The sequence below is a fragment of the Stenella coeruleoalba genome (genome assembly GCF_951394435.1).
Source record: "Stenella coeruleoalba genome assembly, chromosome: 9".
In the NCBI taxonomy this organism is placed as follows: domain Eukaryota; kingdom Metazoa; phylum Chordata; class Mammalia; order Artiodactyla; family Delphinidae; genus Stenella; species Stenella coeruleoalba.
This window is the reverse complement of record NC_137155.1, coordinates 77,418,659-77,431,896: the sequence shown is the minus strand read 5'-3', so window position 1 is coordinate 77,431,896 and position 13,238 is coordinate 77,418,659. Positions and strand designations below refer to the sequence as shown.

At 38.1% G+C, this 13,238-nt stretch overlaps 1 protein-coding gene across 7 annotated transcripts in view; it reads left to right on the top strand.

Moving 5' to 3' along the window:
* Positions 1 to 13,238, top strand: part of CADPS2 (calcium dependent secretion activator 2) — a 486,383-nt gene that overhangs the window by 242,653 nt on the left and 230,492 nt on the right. For all 7 annotated transcript variants that reach the window (XM_079931397.1, XM_079931396.1, XM_079931395.1 and 4 more), the window contains one exon: positions 7,008 to 7,147. In XM_079931397.1, coding sequence (XP_079787523.1) covers positions 7,008 to 7,147 — 140 coding nt within the window. The remainder of the gene's footprint in view (positions 1 to 7,007; positions 7,148 to 13,238) is intronic.

The following is a 13,238-nucleotide window of genomic DNA, read 5'->3' as shown; positions in this document are numbered from 1 at the left end:
TTTTCTCTTTTCACCTCAATGAAGTTATCAATGTTTGGTTTGCATTTTTATTTCTAATTTCTCTAAGCATCCACCCATCTATGCAACAAACACTTGGTAAGTGTCTAGTTTAGGATGTGAAGCAACATGTATGGACCTAGACCATATTATCCTTAGTGAAATAAGTCAGAAAAAGACAAATACTATATGATATCACTTGTATGTGGAATCTAAAAGAATAATACAAATTAATGTATATGCAAAACAGAAACAGGTTTACAGATGTAGAAAACAAACCAGTGTTTGCCAAAGGGGAGAGGGGAGGAGGGAGAGACAAATTACGGGTATGGGATTAAGCTACAACTATTATATATAAAATAGATAAGCAACAAGGATATACTGTATAGCACAGGGAGTTATAGCCATTATCTTATAATAATCTATAATAGAATATAATCTGCAAAAATACTGAATCACTATGCTGTACCTCTGAACCTAACACAATATTGTAAATCAACTGTACTTCAATTTCAAAAACAAAAGAATGGCTTAATTAAAGATACTGGCTTAAATTACACTAGCAGCCACAGGTGAATTACTCTAGGTATCACTATGAGCCCTTGCCCTCAAGGAGCACATACTCTGCTAAATGCAGTCCATGAGCCCCTTCATACAGTGGTTCATTATTAAGTAGTGATGGCAGAAAAGATTTAGGAAGAATTTACACACCTTGATGTTTGTTTTTCATGCTCTCTCCAACCCCCATCATGCAAATAACAAAGCTTATAACCCCTATTTTTTAAACAAGCAAATGCCAAGAAAAAATATATAGTTCAGATAATACTTTCCTTTTTCTTCTTTTACTCAGAAGATAATAAGGCTTTTCTTATTAAAAAAAAAAAAAAAGAAAGTACCATATAGAAGGAAGGAAATGTGTAATTTCCTGTCGGGCCATCAGCACATTTTTAAGGGGTTGGGAGTTTGATCAGTTCTATATTGTAAATTCCAGGATTCTTTCCAGCTTTGAAAATAAAGGGAACTGGATTTAGCCGACAGACAATAAGGTTCACAGAAGACTTAATGCTAATTTTTCAGTATACAGAAGGACCTTGTGTTAGTGAAAGTGAGCAGGTGTTCTTTGTTTCAACCAAGTAGGACAGGAAGCAATGACATTAAAGGAGAAATTATTTAGACTAAAAAACCTCAGGTGTATTAAAACACTGGAAAATGTTACTAAGAAGGATGTATTGTAGATTTCTCTCAGAAGTCATCCAGTTCATCTTCTCCATACAGTGAAAATACAGGGCTCTGATATTGGAGAAAATACATGCTAGTTATTAACATGTGCTAAATAAAAATTTATTGAAATGAAGTAAATTCAGTTGGTCCTTTCACTGTACATACTTTCTCAAGGTTCTAAGCTCTCAAGAAGGTACTTAAAAGGTTCACAAGGCATAGTTGTCATGAATCTTTGCTAAACTGAAAAATTTGTCAGTTGAAAGAGAAAGTTAGAAAAATGTCAACTGAACCCCAAAAGTCAAGGTTTCTCATAGAGATAGCTCTACTTATCTGGAGTGATGATCCCTTGGACATTTCCTTAAAATACCCTATGCCTCAAGGACATCTGATTGTCAGCAAAAAAAAAAAAAAAAAAAAAAAAATTTTAATCACAAACTGAAACATTCCAGCTAAAAGCATTTTCAGTCCCTTCTTACTCTGTTTTAAAGATGTATTTCTAAGGCCATTTCATTTCTTAATTGGACGTTGGACACTTGACTACACATGACTCCTCTCTAGAATGTATACAGCTGGATAGACAGGGATTATCCTTTACACAAGAGTATGACGTTTTGATCATGTCATTCTCTGGTTTAGAAGCATCTTTGGATTACACGTTATGGGATAACATACAAACTCCTTAGCAAAACCTATGCTTTTACAGTCTATCCCCATTCTTCCTTTCGGATCTCACCTATCAGCACAACCTTCCCATTTCCTTACCCTCTTCAGTCTACGTGGCCATATCCTCACCACCCACCCCGCCCCCGCCTTTGTACACAATCCCCCTTCCAGCCAAAACGATCTTGCTTATCTCACCCCATCTTGTTCATTTAAGAATTAAGTGATGTCTTCCTCCATTCCTCTCATAGACTTTATCCCTCAAGCCATTATAGTCTGGCCTCACCTAAACTTTCTCTTGCTGAGATCTCTAGTGACCTCTCTGTTGTTAAACCAAGCAGTAGCCTTTCCTTCCTTGCCACGCTTGACCTCTTGAGTGTCATTTGGCACTGACAGCCACTTCCTGTTCCCCGAAACACTCTCTGCCTTGAATGTCGTGCATCCCACCCTTCTGGTTTTTCTTCTGTCTCCTTGGCCTCTGGTCTTGATTATAGAGTTCTCTTCCTTTTCTTAACCCTTAAAAGTTACTGTTCCATGGGGCTCTCCCCTTACCTTTTGATAAGGTAGAGAATTGACATGGCAGAAAATGTCATGAACGTTTGTACTGGTTGAAGTTCCCTTGGTGGCAAGCAATGGAAACTGACTAAGGATAGGCCCCTGGGAACAAAGAGCTGACCAGTCACGCTTGGGGAAGGGCTTGAGAAGCAAAGGTAGTGGTAAGAATGTCAGCATCGGGATTGTGTGCCTACTTTCTAAGGGTGGGTCAGTTCCAATGGCCTCATGTCTTTATCAGTCCCTTCCCTGTGTCTTTTATTGTGTCTTGTATATTGTATCTTACAATATCTTAGAAATCTTATGTATTCTTTTAGACTCCGGAATGAAGCAGTGATTCCTCTGTGAAGTCTGTCCTGATTCCTTTAAGAATTGTGGATTGCACCTATCTCTGAGCTAGATTCATATCAAAAATGTAGCTGTATTATTTTACTCAAAGACCACAGTGCAATTGCTGCAGTCATGTGGTCTTTTTTCTCCTTCCTCTGGACTAAGATTTATGGGACAAGGTAGTGAATTCTTTACCTCACCCCAGAGCCTACCTAGCTCCCTCTCAGTTCTTCTAGATTGTTCCTCCCAGTTTTTAGGTTTTTAGTTTTGAAACAGTTTAGAAATTTAGAAAGTCGTGAATTCATAGGCCACAAAGTTCAAATAATGTATATGTACAGATGCACATGGCTTGGCTTTAATTAATGTATCTTAATAGAAGAAAAATAATGTAGAGGTGTCAGTTTGTACAAGTATATTTTAAGAGAAAGATCCTTCTGTACCCCATATTACTCTAGATGTTATGTACATGTGTATTTTTACACTTCATTTTAAGTTTTGACTCTATTAAATTTGACAGAATTTTAAAGCCTGAAAAAAACATTTTGTGTTTTCCATTACACTTTAGCAAAGATGGAAAGTAATGTTGACGTTTTATTATGAAGAAGATACATTGGCTTTATATTTAAGATAAATCATAAAATGTGTTGTGTTATGCTAAATGACAAGGCATTTAAAGTGTTGGTGACAAAAATAAACTAAAAGACTAGAAGAAGCAGAAATACGTGTAGAAAAGTTAAGAAATGAATAGCAAAGAATAAGCTACTTTGCTAAATTCTGTAAGAAGCTAACTATTTTGTACAGAGCTACGATTTAACTTATGTGTGAACCTAAAATACAAGAAGAATCCTTAGTAAATTATGTCTCTTAAGTATTCTAATTATTGTACCATCAACATCAGACATCCCTCTCTGAACGTGAACTAAGTCGTGTTGAAGTAGAACTGTTTATCTGCTTATCGTGAAAGAAAATTCTTCAAGCACTTACTACCTGTGCAAGTCGTATGCAGCAAAACTCTGTGTTAATGTACTAGTTGGTATACTAAATGCTGTAACAAATGACAACATTTCAGTAATTTAAAATGATAGTGCCTGTATAATAGTTTATCATGGGTGTTCCTGATGGATGGGTAGATTTCCTCCGTGTGGTGATTCAGGGCCCTAGTTTCTTCCCTCTTAGGGCTCTCTTATTTGCTAGAGCATTGGAGTCCTCTGCATTTGGCTAGCAGATGAGTGAAGACGGCATACCTTCTTCACTTCTATATCTTAATCATCATTCCCCAAAACGATTTCCCACTTTTCTTCCTATTCCATTAGCTACAACTTTCATGTGCCCCTGCTTAGATGCCAGGGGAGCTAGAAAATATGGCTGGCTAGCTGCTTCTTGGCAAGAGTTCTATACTAGGGAAAGCATGAATCCTGGTGAACACGTTAGATCATCTGCCATAGCTCACCCCTATAGCCAAGGTAACAATTCTGTTACCCTTCCAACTACCCACAGAATGCATTTACTTCAAGGGAGACAACCCAAAGCTTCATCCTGTCCTTACTTCCAGTTCAAGGTCCAGCATCTCAATCAGGTCCAGCTGTGGCTCTTTGCAGCCTGGTGCCCAATGAGCTAGGGTTCGTGTTCACTGCCTGCTGTTCCGTCTCCCCTCCCCACCCTGCTCAAGCACAAATCCAATATATAGCAGTGGAGCAGGGGGCAGGAAAGCTACAATTAAGCTTCCCATTCTAAAAAAAGGTGAAGTGGGAAATACGTGTCCAGGGAGAGCAGTGAGATGCTGTCGTGGCAGGCGCTGTGAAGACACCCTGCCTGACAGTGTTCAGGATCTCTTGATTAGACCCTTATTATGCATCTGAAAAGAGTTGTTTTGTCCTTTATTCTCCCTGGCCCTTTGGGCTCTACACATTTGGGTGCTTCTTCCTTGTCTGTTATCATCCACGGCTGAATCATGGAAAGGAGTATGATCGCTTTCTGCTTGTACAATTTGGGAACCTGGTAACAATTTAACAGAGTTTGTTCACCAGTACCGTTTTTAGAAGTAATAGATTTCATAACTCTGGGCCTTCATTTGTTACATATGGCAGTGTTTACACCTTTATTAGAGTCTGTCCAGAAAGACAGAAAATTCCAGCCCATTCAAATGGTGGAAATTTAACACGGGGAGTTAGCTACATGTGTGATAGAACAGAGAAGCCAAACAAACGATGGTGAATGAACCCAGAGACTAACAATATCGGAAAACTGCTGCACACCCTAGGGATAGAAGGGCAAGAGAAAGAAGTGATATTACCAGATATCATCTGCGTTTTTAGCTTTGATAAGAAGAAACCATCAACTCCTTATGGAGTCATCCATATTCTTTCACCTTTCTGTGTCCCCACAGAGTAAGCACTCAAATGTTTAATTGAACAGAGATACGCAGGAAATCCTTCCACCGACTTCAGTTAGAGGTACCCATCAGAAAATGAAAATGTGGCAGAAATGATGGTGTTCAGTACTGAGATGATCCTTAATTGGGGATAAACTGCAGTTATTTAGGGACCTTTTTTAGTAACCCATTATTGGCATTTAGAGAATGAGAAATTATCGAAAGGTTTAATTTAAATATTCTCTTCCTGTATACGACATTTAGAGTTTGGAACAATACCAATGTTCATATAAACATAGAAAGAAGAATTAGAAAGGAATAAAGTCTGTAGGTGGTTCGTGCCAAATTCTTTTTAAAAGGATGGGGTGGGGAGAAATAGAAAAAGCTTTTCAGACTTGCTGGGAAATAGCAGTAAAAGCTACAGAGGGTGTATAGCTCTTTAGTCTTTGACTCTTCTTGTGGAATCACCTTCTGAGTTGAAAATGATATACCTTTGTCTGCTGGTTTGAGCCAGAAATTACTAATTTATTTTCCTTTACTGTTGCTTAAGAAAGAATCTGTAAAATAGTCCATTGGCTGTTTCAGCAGTCAAAAAGAACTCTTTCTAGAATCTGATCATAATTTTTGAAAACGTCACAAATGCCGTTTAATCTGCTTTGGGCTGAGCCTTTATATGCTGACGTGTGTAGATACGCTGGACTGAACCTGGCTATGGGTAGGTTTGAGAAAAGTCTCGAAACAGTAGATATATTTAACAACTTGGAAGTTGGAGACTATGACTATGTTGTTTTTCCTAGAGAGAGAAAGAGCCTTGCCTGAAGATTTCTCCATGCATATTTTCACTCATACATGGAAATGAAGATTTTTTTTTTTTGACAGAGCATGTCAAATTCAGTTGCCATCATGTGCTCTGAAAACATTTTATCCTACCTGAGCATGTTTATAGTTCTTTCATTTTCTTAGAAACTTCAAGCTTTTTTACTTTTCACGTTGCTTTAAAATAAGAAATGGCTTAAAATATGATTACTGCATTTCATATCTTCATTTTATCCTTCAGAATATAGTGCTCCCATTTAAAAATATTCATTAAGGCTTGAATATAGGCTGTGTCTAAGTAGTGTCATGACTGACTAAAAGGGGAAAATACTTTTTTTTTTAATTATCTACATGGCACGTAACATCTGAAGAGTAAGCTTTTCTTTCCTGTGTTGGCTCTGTGGAATGTGGGATTGTGAAATAACGACTTGATAATTTGGCAGTTTTATTAAAAATAATTACTTTGTTTCAGTCATCATAATATCATCTTTATAGTTTTGAGAACATGTAGTCAGGAAAAAAATCCTTCTCTGATATTGATCTAGAGCAGAAAATGCGACGATCCGTCTTTTCCATCTCTAATTGGGTTGATTTCCTTTAACACTGCTTTGCAATGAAAATATTAAAACATGAGGTATATTTTTGCTACTTCAAATAATTGGTTTTGCTTTTTGAGCATGCTATTTGTAATTTCAAAGAATATTTCTTTCTGAACTTCTTTGCTCTGAGGAGTTTAGAGTGGTCTTGAAATTATAGGTGTCTATTAAGTATTTTTCAACTGTCAATTCAACCGTAGCCGCCGTGCTATTAATTCATTATGAAGTGACACAGGAAGAAAACTCGTTATGTGATAATGTGAAAACACATATTTGTCAAAAAAATAAATAAATAAACCAGTCTGTATTGAAAACCCATCTGCTGTGGTGGGAGTGAAATGGTTTATTAGACACATTTGGGCATGACACCACCTTTTCAAACAGGAAAATGTATAGAAAAGATTTCAGTTCTACTCCTTAAACGTTCTGTATTCACCTAAATGTGTTATTTTTGTCCCTTACAGGTGATATTATACCCAACTTCTAATAGCTCCAAGTCAGCTGAGCTGCACCGAATGATCGTTCCAAAAAACAGCCAGGACTCTGACTTAAAGATCAAATTGGCAGTGCGAATGGATAAACCACCACATATGAAACATAGTGGGTGAGTGTACTTGAAGGTGTTTTTCTCCTGAATTATTGGATTTCATTGTATCGCTTTTGTCATTTTACTGAGAGCCAATATATCAGACATTCCCATGGAGTTTCCCCCCCGCAAGTTACATTAATAGGTTAACTTAATTTTTTAAATCTGTAGACATCTTTATAGCTGAATACATGGGTACTTAGCTAATATAACTGATTGCATGCTAACACACTATTGGTACTTGATTGTGTTGGTATTGCACATCGCTTATATTGATAAAGAACAGTGATGTATGGAGATAACGTGTAAGATGTATTTCAAAATACAGTAGTAGTTGAAACAAGCCTAGAATTCAGATCCCCAGAAATAGTTAAACCTACATAGACTACATTAGAGTTTAATGGTGGTTCAGATATAACCCAGGAGGCTTTACAAGTTTTGACGGGAGGGGCGTGAGTGTTCATTGCAGTATGTGAGTGAGAAACTAGATCAATACCGGAGGAAACTGATGTTGGTGGATAACCAGAAGTGCAGGGGCTGGCCCCTGGGGATTGCTGTGGGTCAGAGTCAACTTCCATCTCTGAGATTCTTTTTCCCTTGTAGCTGATGAGGAAACAGGTCTGAACTCTTCAGTACAATTCAATGAGTTTTTTAAAACCCAGGTCTTTCTCAGATTAATACTTTAGGACTTGCTACAGCCAAATTCTAGTGTAGGGGTGTTAGCCGCTAGGAAAGAGTGCGAAGACTTTTCTTACTAAGGAGAGAAGCAGTTGCTAAAGTGTCTCCTCCCAAGTTTAGCAGCAAATCTAACAGTCTGTGCGCATGCCTGTACAGAGGGGCATCTCTGCTGGCTTTGGAGCCAAGTCACTGGCACTGTGGCAGAGTTAACTGGTAAGTCCACAAGATAAGGATTCTTTCGATGACTGTTAGGGAAAACCAAGTTAGGCTCTGAGCAGGAGGCAGCCCAGATGTATCTGCTAGAGCCGGGATGAGACTCTAAGGACCATATTGCTTCCTTGGTTTGGGTGGGCAGTAGTGTATGCAGTGTCAGAACTAGTCTCACTTGGGGGAAGAAGACCTCAGCGGGTGGGCTCTTAGAAAGGGAACAATAATTTAGGTATCCCACAGTATGGCGTCTTTAATGTAGTAATGCAGAGTCTAACTATGACTCATGATGCAGATGGAGTTCCGGGGATTTAATACTGAGAGTTCTTTCTTCCCACTTCCATCTACCTGCTCACTGTTGATTTATGCAGCAGACATGGATTGAGCACTTCCTCTGTGCCAACCAGAGCAAGCCTCAATGAGATACCATCCCAGGCCTGAAGGAACTGGCTAGCCAGGGATTCAGGCTTGTGTACGAATAATGATAATAGTGATAAGCGCTACAAGAGAGGAATGGGAACGGGTGGAAATAACACCTGATTCTAGCTGGAGTCGAAGAAAGTCTCACAAGGCAACTGACTTTTGAGATGAAGCTTGAGGGATGAATTCAGCAGGTGGGCAGTGGGGAGGAAGGGCAGTCCAGACACCAGCCACATGGCATAGCCTGTACGTAGGCAGGAGATCTGGAAGGGCTGTTAGCCAACCATGACAATTTTGGTATGGCTGGAGAGTGCTTTAAGACTAGAGAGAATACTACTGCTCTAAAGTGCTTAGAGACTAGTAGAAACTAGAGGGAGATAAAAAAAAGAACACATTATGTTCCAAACATTGTAGTTATTTCCCTACTCTTTTGAACTCAGTCTCTTGATGAATAGTACAGCAAGAAATGGGAACCTATGCACTGTAACACCAAGATGGCCCCTGATTTACACATGGGCAGCACTGTGATGAATACCCTTTGAGCCTTCAGATTGACCCAAGAACCAGGATTGAACATGAAGTTGGGCACGTAGCAAGTTCTGAAGCCTTCAGCTCCCGTGGAAAGAAAGCTCTGCTCTAATCCTTGGCATATTCTTGCTCTAAAATGCTTCAGGGCAAGTGGTACAATCTAGCTGCTTTCTAAGACTTGATTTTTTTTTTTTTTTTTTTGCTTTTTTTAATCACTCCTTTGCAACGAAGGAGAATTGGTTTGTATCACGTCTCAGAGACCTTTGACTAAATTAGGACCCCCAGAATGGTTCTGGTGTTGACTTCTGCCCAAGACTATGGGTGAAAGAGCTGACTAAAGAGAATGTCTCATAGTCTCTGAATTTAATCTGTAAAGCTCGAGAGCTATTGTGACCTGCCTTTACGAAGATACTAGCAGGCATTGCCAGACATTTGGGTAACTGCAGTTTGTGGTATGTAAAAGGAAGAAATTCTAGAATTGAAAATATCTGTGACGTTGTTCTGCTAGTTGGTGTGTTATGGAGCATAATTAAGAATATCATATTTCCTAATAGTTATTCAAAAAAGCTATGTAAGACCGTTATTGATTGTAATAATAATGATCAACCAGAATTTCAACATTGCTATAATAGCAATTTATCACTATGGGCAGGGACCACAAGCACCTGTCTAGGTTTCTCAGTGCCTGTGTGGTAACAGTTTTAAATATTTTGAATATCACCCCTGTGTTTAGATGTATATGGGAAAACATGACTTGACACACACATGACAATCCTAACCTTATACATCTTTTTCTGTGGCGCTTCACAGATGGATTTTACTGAAGCCGAATTGTTGCATTTTAAAATGACCTTTTTTTGAACCAGAAGGAAAAATATAACCAATCTAAAGCTCATGCTTCTGGTAATTAATCAGTCCATGACTATACATTATAAATTTTTAATAGGACTGACTACATGCAAATTAAAATAGATATTTAATTTGGATAACACAAGCATAATGACGACTCATTCATTCAAAGCCAAACTAAACATTACTATGTGACATCTAGCTAGTAAAAATTTGGGTTCATAGGCTTCCCTGGTGGCGCAGTGGTTGAGAGTCCGTCTGCTGATGCAGGGGACACGGGTTCGTGCCCCGGTCCGGGAAGATCCCACATGCCGCAGAGCGGCTGGGCCCGTGACCCGTGGCCGCTGAGCCTGCGCATCCGGAGCCTGTGCTCTGCAACGGGAGAGGCCACAACAGTGAGAGGCCCGCGTACCGCAAAAAAAAAAATAAAAAATTTCGGTTCATTTGTTCTTTGGGGGTATGTCATATAAACTAATTACATAAACTCTCATATAAATCTGTTAAATGAATTTCCAGCTAGGTTTTAAGTGGTTAAATAATTCACATTCAGCTTTAGAATTTATCTTCCTTCCTTTTTTGGGTGGCTGGAAGACAGAAGTGTTCGTGAACAAATGGACTGTCCTTTAGCATAGCCTAGTGGCTGAGAGGCAGTATTAACTTAAATCTCAGAACTACCGTCGTCGTTTTTATTAAATCATGTTTTCCTAATTCAAATGTTATTTTCTCAGCCCAAAGAAAGGCAAAATAAAATGGGGCTAATAAAACAAATGACTATTATGACAAATCTACAACTGAAAAGGAGAAAGATGAAAATTCAATTGCCACAAATATGTAGAAGCACTATGACCGGGATCTACGTAGGCTGCATGAAGCTGATTACTTTTATAGTTAAAAGAAAGAAAGAAAAAGAAAACTTCATGAGTATATAACTATAGAAGGATTATTTCACAGTTAAAATCAGTAAGATAAAATTTTAGCCAAATCACTACCATATAAATCTCATAATTCTCTGTGTGTAAAGTCATGCTTGGCAGTTTGAACACTTATTGAATGAATAGATGTTTTGAAATACTTTGAGAGTATCATATATAAAACTCCCTAACTTACATCATAAAGGTAGAAAAGGCCCTGGGCCCATTGCTTGCTGCAGGGGCAAGACAGCACGTGAGCTTCCAGCAGGAAGAACAGCATAAGCCCCAAGCTGGCTGCTTGATTGGTTTCGTGTGCTTCCCTGTAGAGAGGACCTGCCACGCATTCAGGGTCTGCTGTGTGATGCCTACGGAACCTTTCAGTCATACTCTTAATGTTCAAGTGTGGCATTTGCTCTAAAGTGACATGACTGCACTCTAATGAAGTTGAATTATTTTGTTTATGACTTAGGGTTTATTATCTTCAAGTAGTTTAGGGGACAGTCTGAAGACCAAAAAGGAGGAAAATCTTATTTTTGGCAAAGTGGCGCTTACTTAGAGGGTCTGGACCTTCCAAAAAATAACAAGTCGGGGTTTTTTTTCCCAAGGAAAATTGATTCCTCATTTTAAATCGACCTTTTAGCATGACTTTTCTACATGTCCTTGTCTAAAATAACCATGTTTTGACATCTCTGCATTCCCAATTTATTACCTCAATCTGGCTTACCCCAGTTTCATAGAAATCCCACTCCTTGTAGCCGTGCCAAAACTTCTGACAAAGTGTTTGCTAGTTTCTTAATAAATCATTGATTCTTTTTCTGGATACAGTTTTCAGGAGAGAAGGGCTGTCTGTGGTCCTTTATAAACGTTGATTTAGTCATTGTAGAATGATAAAAATGTTCCAAATACCTTAATACTCATGTCATTTTATATATACTAATATAAATCATTGAGTTATGGTTTTCATTTTAATTAACTAGTGATTAATAAATTATTATAATGTTAGAAACATTTTCAAACATAGCTTTAATAATTATTAAGCTAAATGTCTTAACTTGTTATACTCCTTTGCAAAACTTCTCTGATTTCTCCTGTGACAGATTAGTTTGTCTGCAACTTTAAACTCAAACTGTGGCTTTCTGTTCAACACAGGATTTTTCTCTAGGAGGCTAACATCTTAACCTGTGTTATTTTCTTCTACTTTTTATGCATCAAATAACTATTCTCTTGCTTTTAGACACCCTTCAGTATCACATTTGGGCATCTTAAACAAAGGTACTTTAGGTCAAATAATTAAGGGTAGCAGATGAGTTCCTTTTTTCTTTATTTTCTTTCAGAAACCACAGACCATATTCATTGGTTTTCTTAATTAATTTGGAGCACTTTTCAAGAAGGTATCGTGAAAACTATTTAGGAATACTATAAAATTTTATAAACAGTTAATGCACATAATTGTAATGGAATGGTTTCCTCTTCTTAATTGATGCCTTGCTGTAAAATTTTTGTACTATATACTTGACACAGTGGTACTTTTTATTTGTGCATTTGTGCATATCCAGAAGTTTGGAAATAGTAACACTGTGTTAATAAAGCAAAAATCTTGGGCTGGTTAAAGGCCTGGGCATTGTGGAAGGTCAAGAAAAATTTGTACGTTATTTGAAGATATTTATTTTTAGTTCATTTCTCTCGTAGCTGAATAGTGGCATAGATGGAGGACAGTACTATAAGAGTTTGAAGAGTAAGCACTAGTTTAAGAGCCAAGATGCTTGTATTTTGGCCCCAGTTCTGTCACTAACTTTGGGTAAGTCACTGCATCTTTTTTGGCCTCAGTTTCATCAATTACTGAAGGAGACAGTGGGCTACAAAATTTGAATGGCTCCTTAGACCCCTGGAAAATTATAACTCAGTGAATCATTTCCTCCCTGACCTCGCCAGGTACATATTTTACTCATTCCATAGTATGTCATCAGAGAGAGGGTGTAAGGGTTCAGGGGGAATAGAAGTGGTAAAAGCGAGGGCAACATGGAGGGATGTGGCAGATTTGGGGGTTTATTTGAATCCTCTCAAGGCAAGGAAAGGAAGTATCATGACTGACTTAGAAACATCAGGCTTCTGTTGTATAAGATTAATTTGAAAAATGCACAATATAGAATTGTTTGTACTCTGATGGTGTTAAACAAATGCATATGAAAATTCAGAAAGGATGTATACTAGACATACTAAATAGAATACAACTATGGGTGACGTTGTTTTTGTTTTCCAAATTTTCTGTGATGTCATACTTCTTTTATGATGAAAGAATGCAGTTTATTGAACTGAAAAAAAAAAAAGGAAATAGGTTTTCTTTTCACTGAAAACAGTTAAATTTGTTTTACCAGAAATCTGATTGTTAGGGAGACCTTTGAGAGGATGCCTTCAGGAGAGCCTGGGAGGAGTCCTGCCCTTCCAGTACTTAAAGGGACAGTGTCATTTAGGAGTGTAAATTCTGGAGCCAGACTGCCTGCCTTCAAATTCTGGCT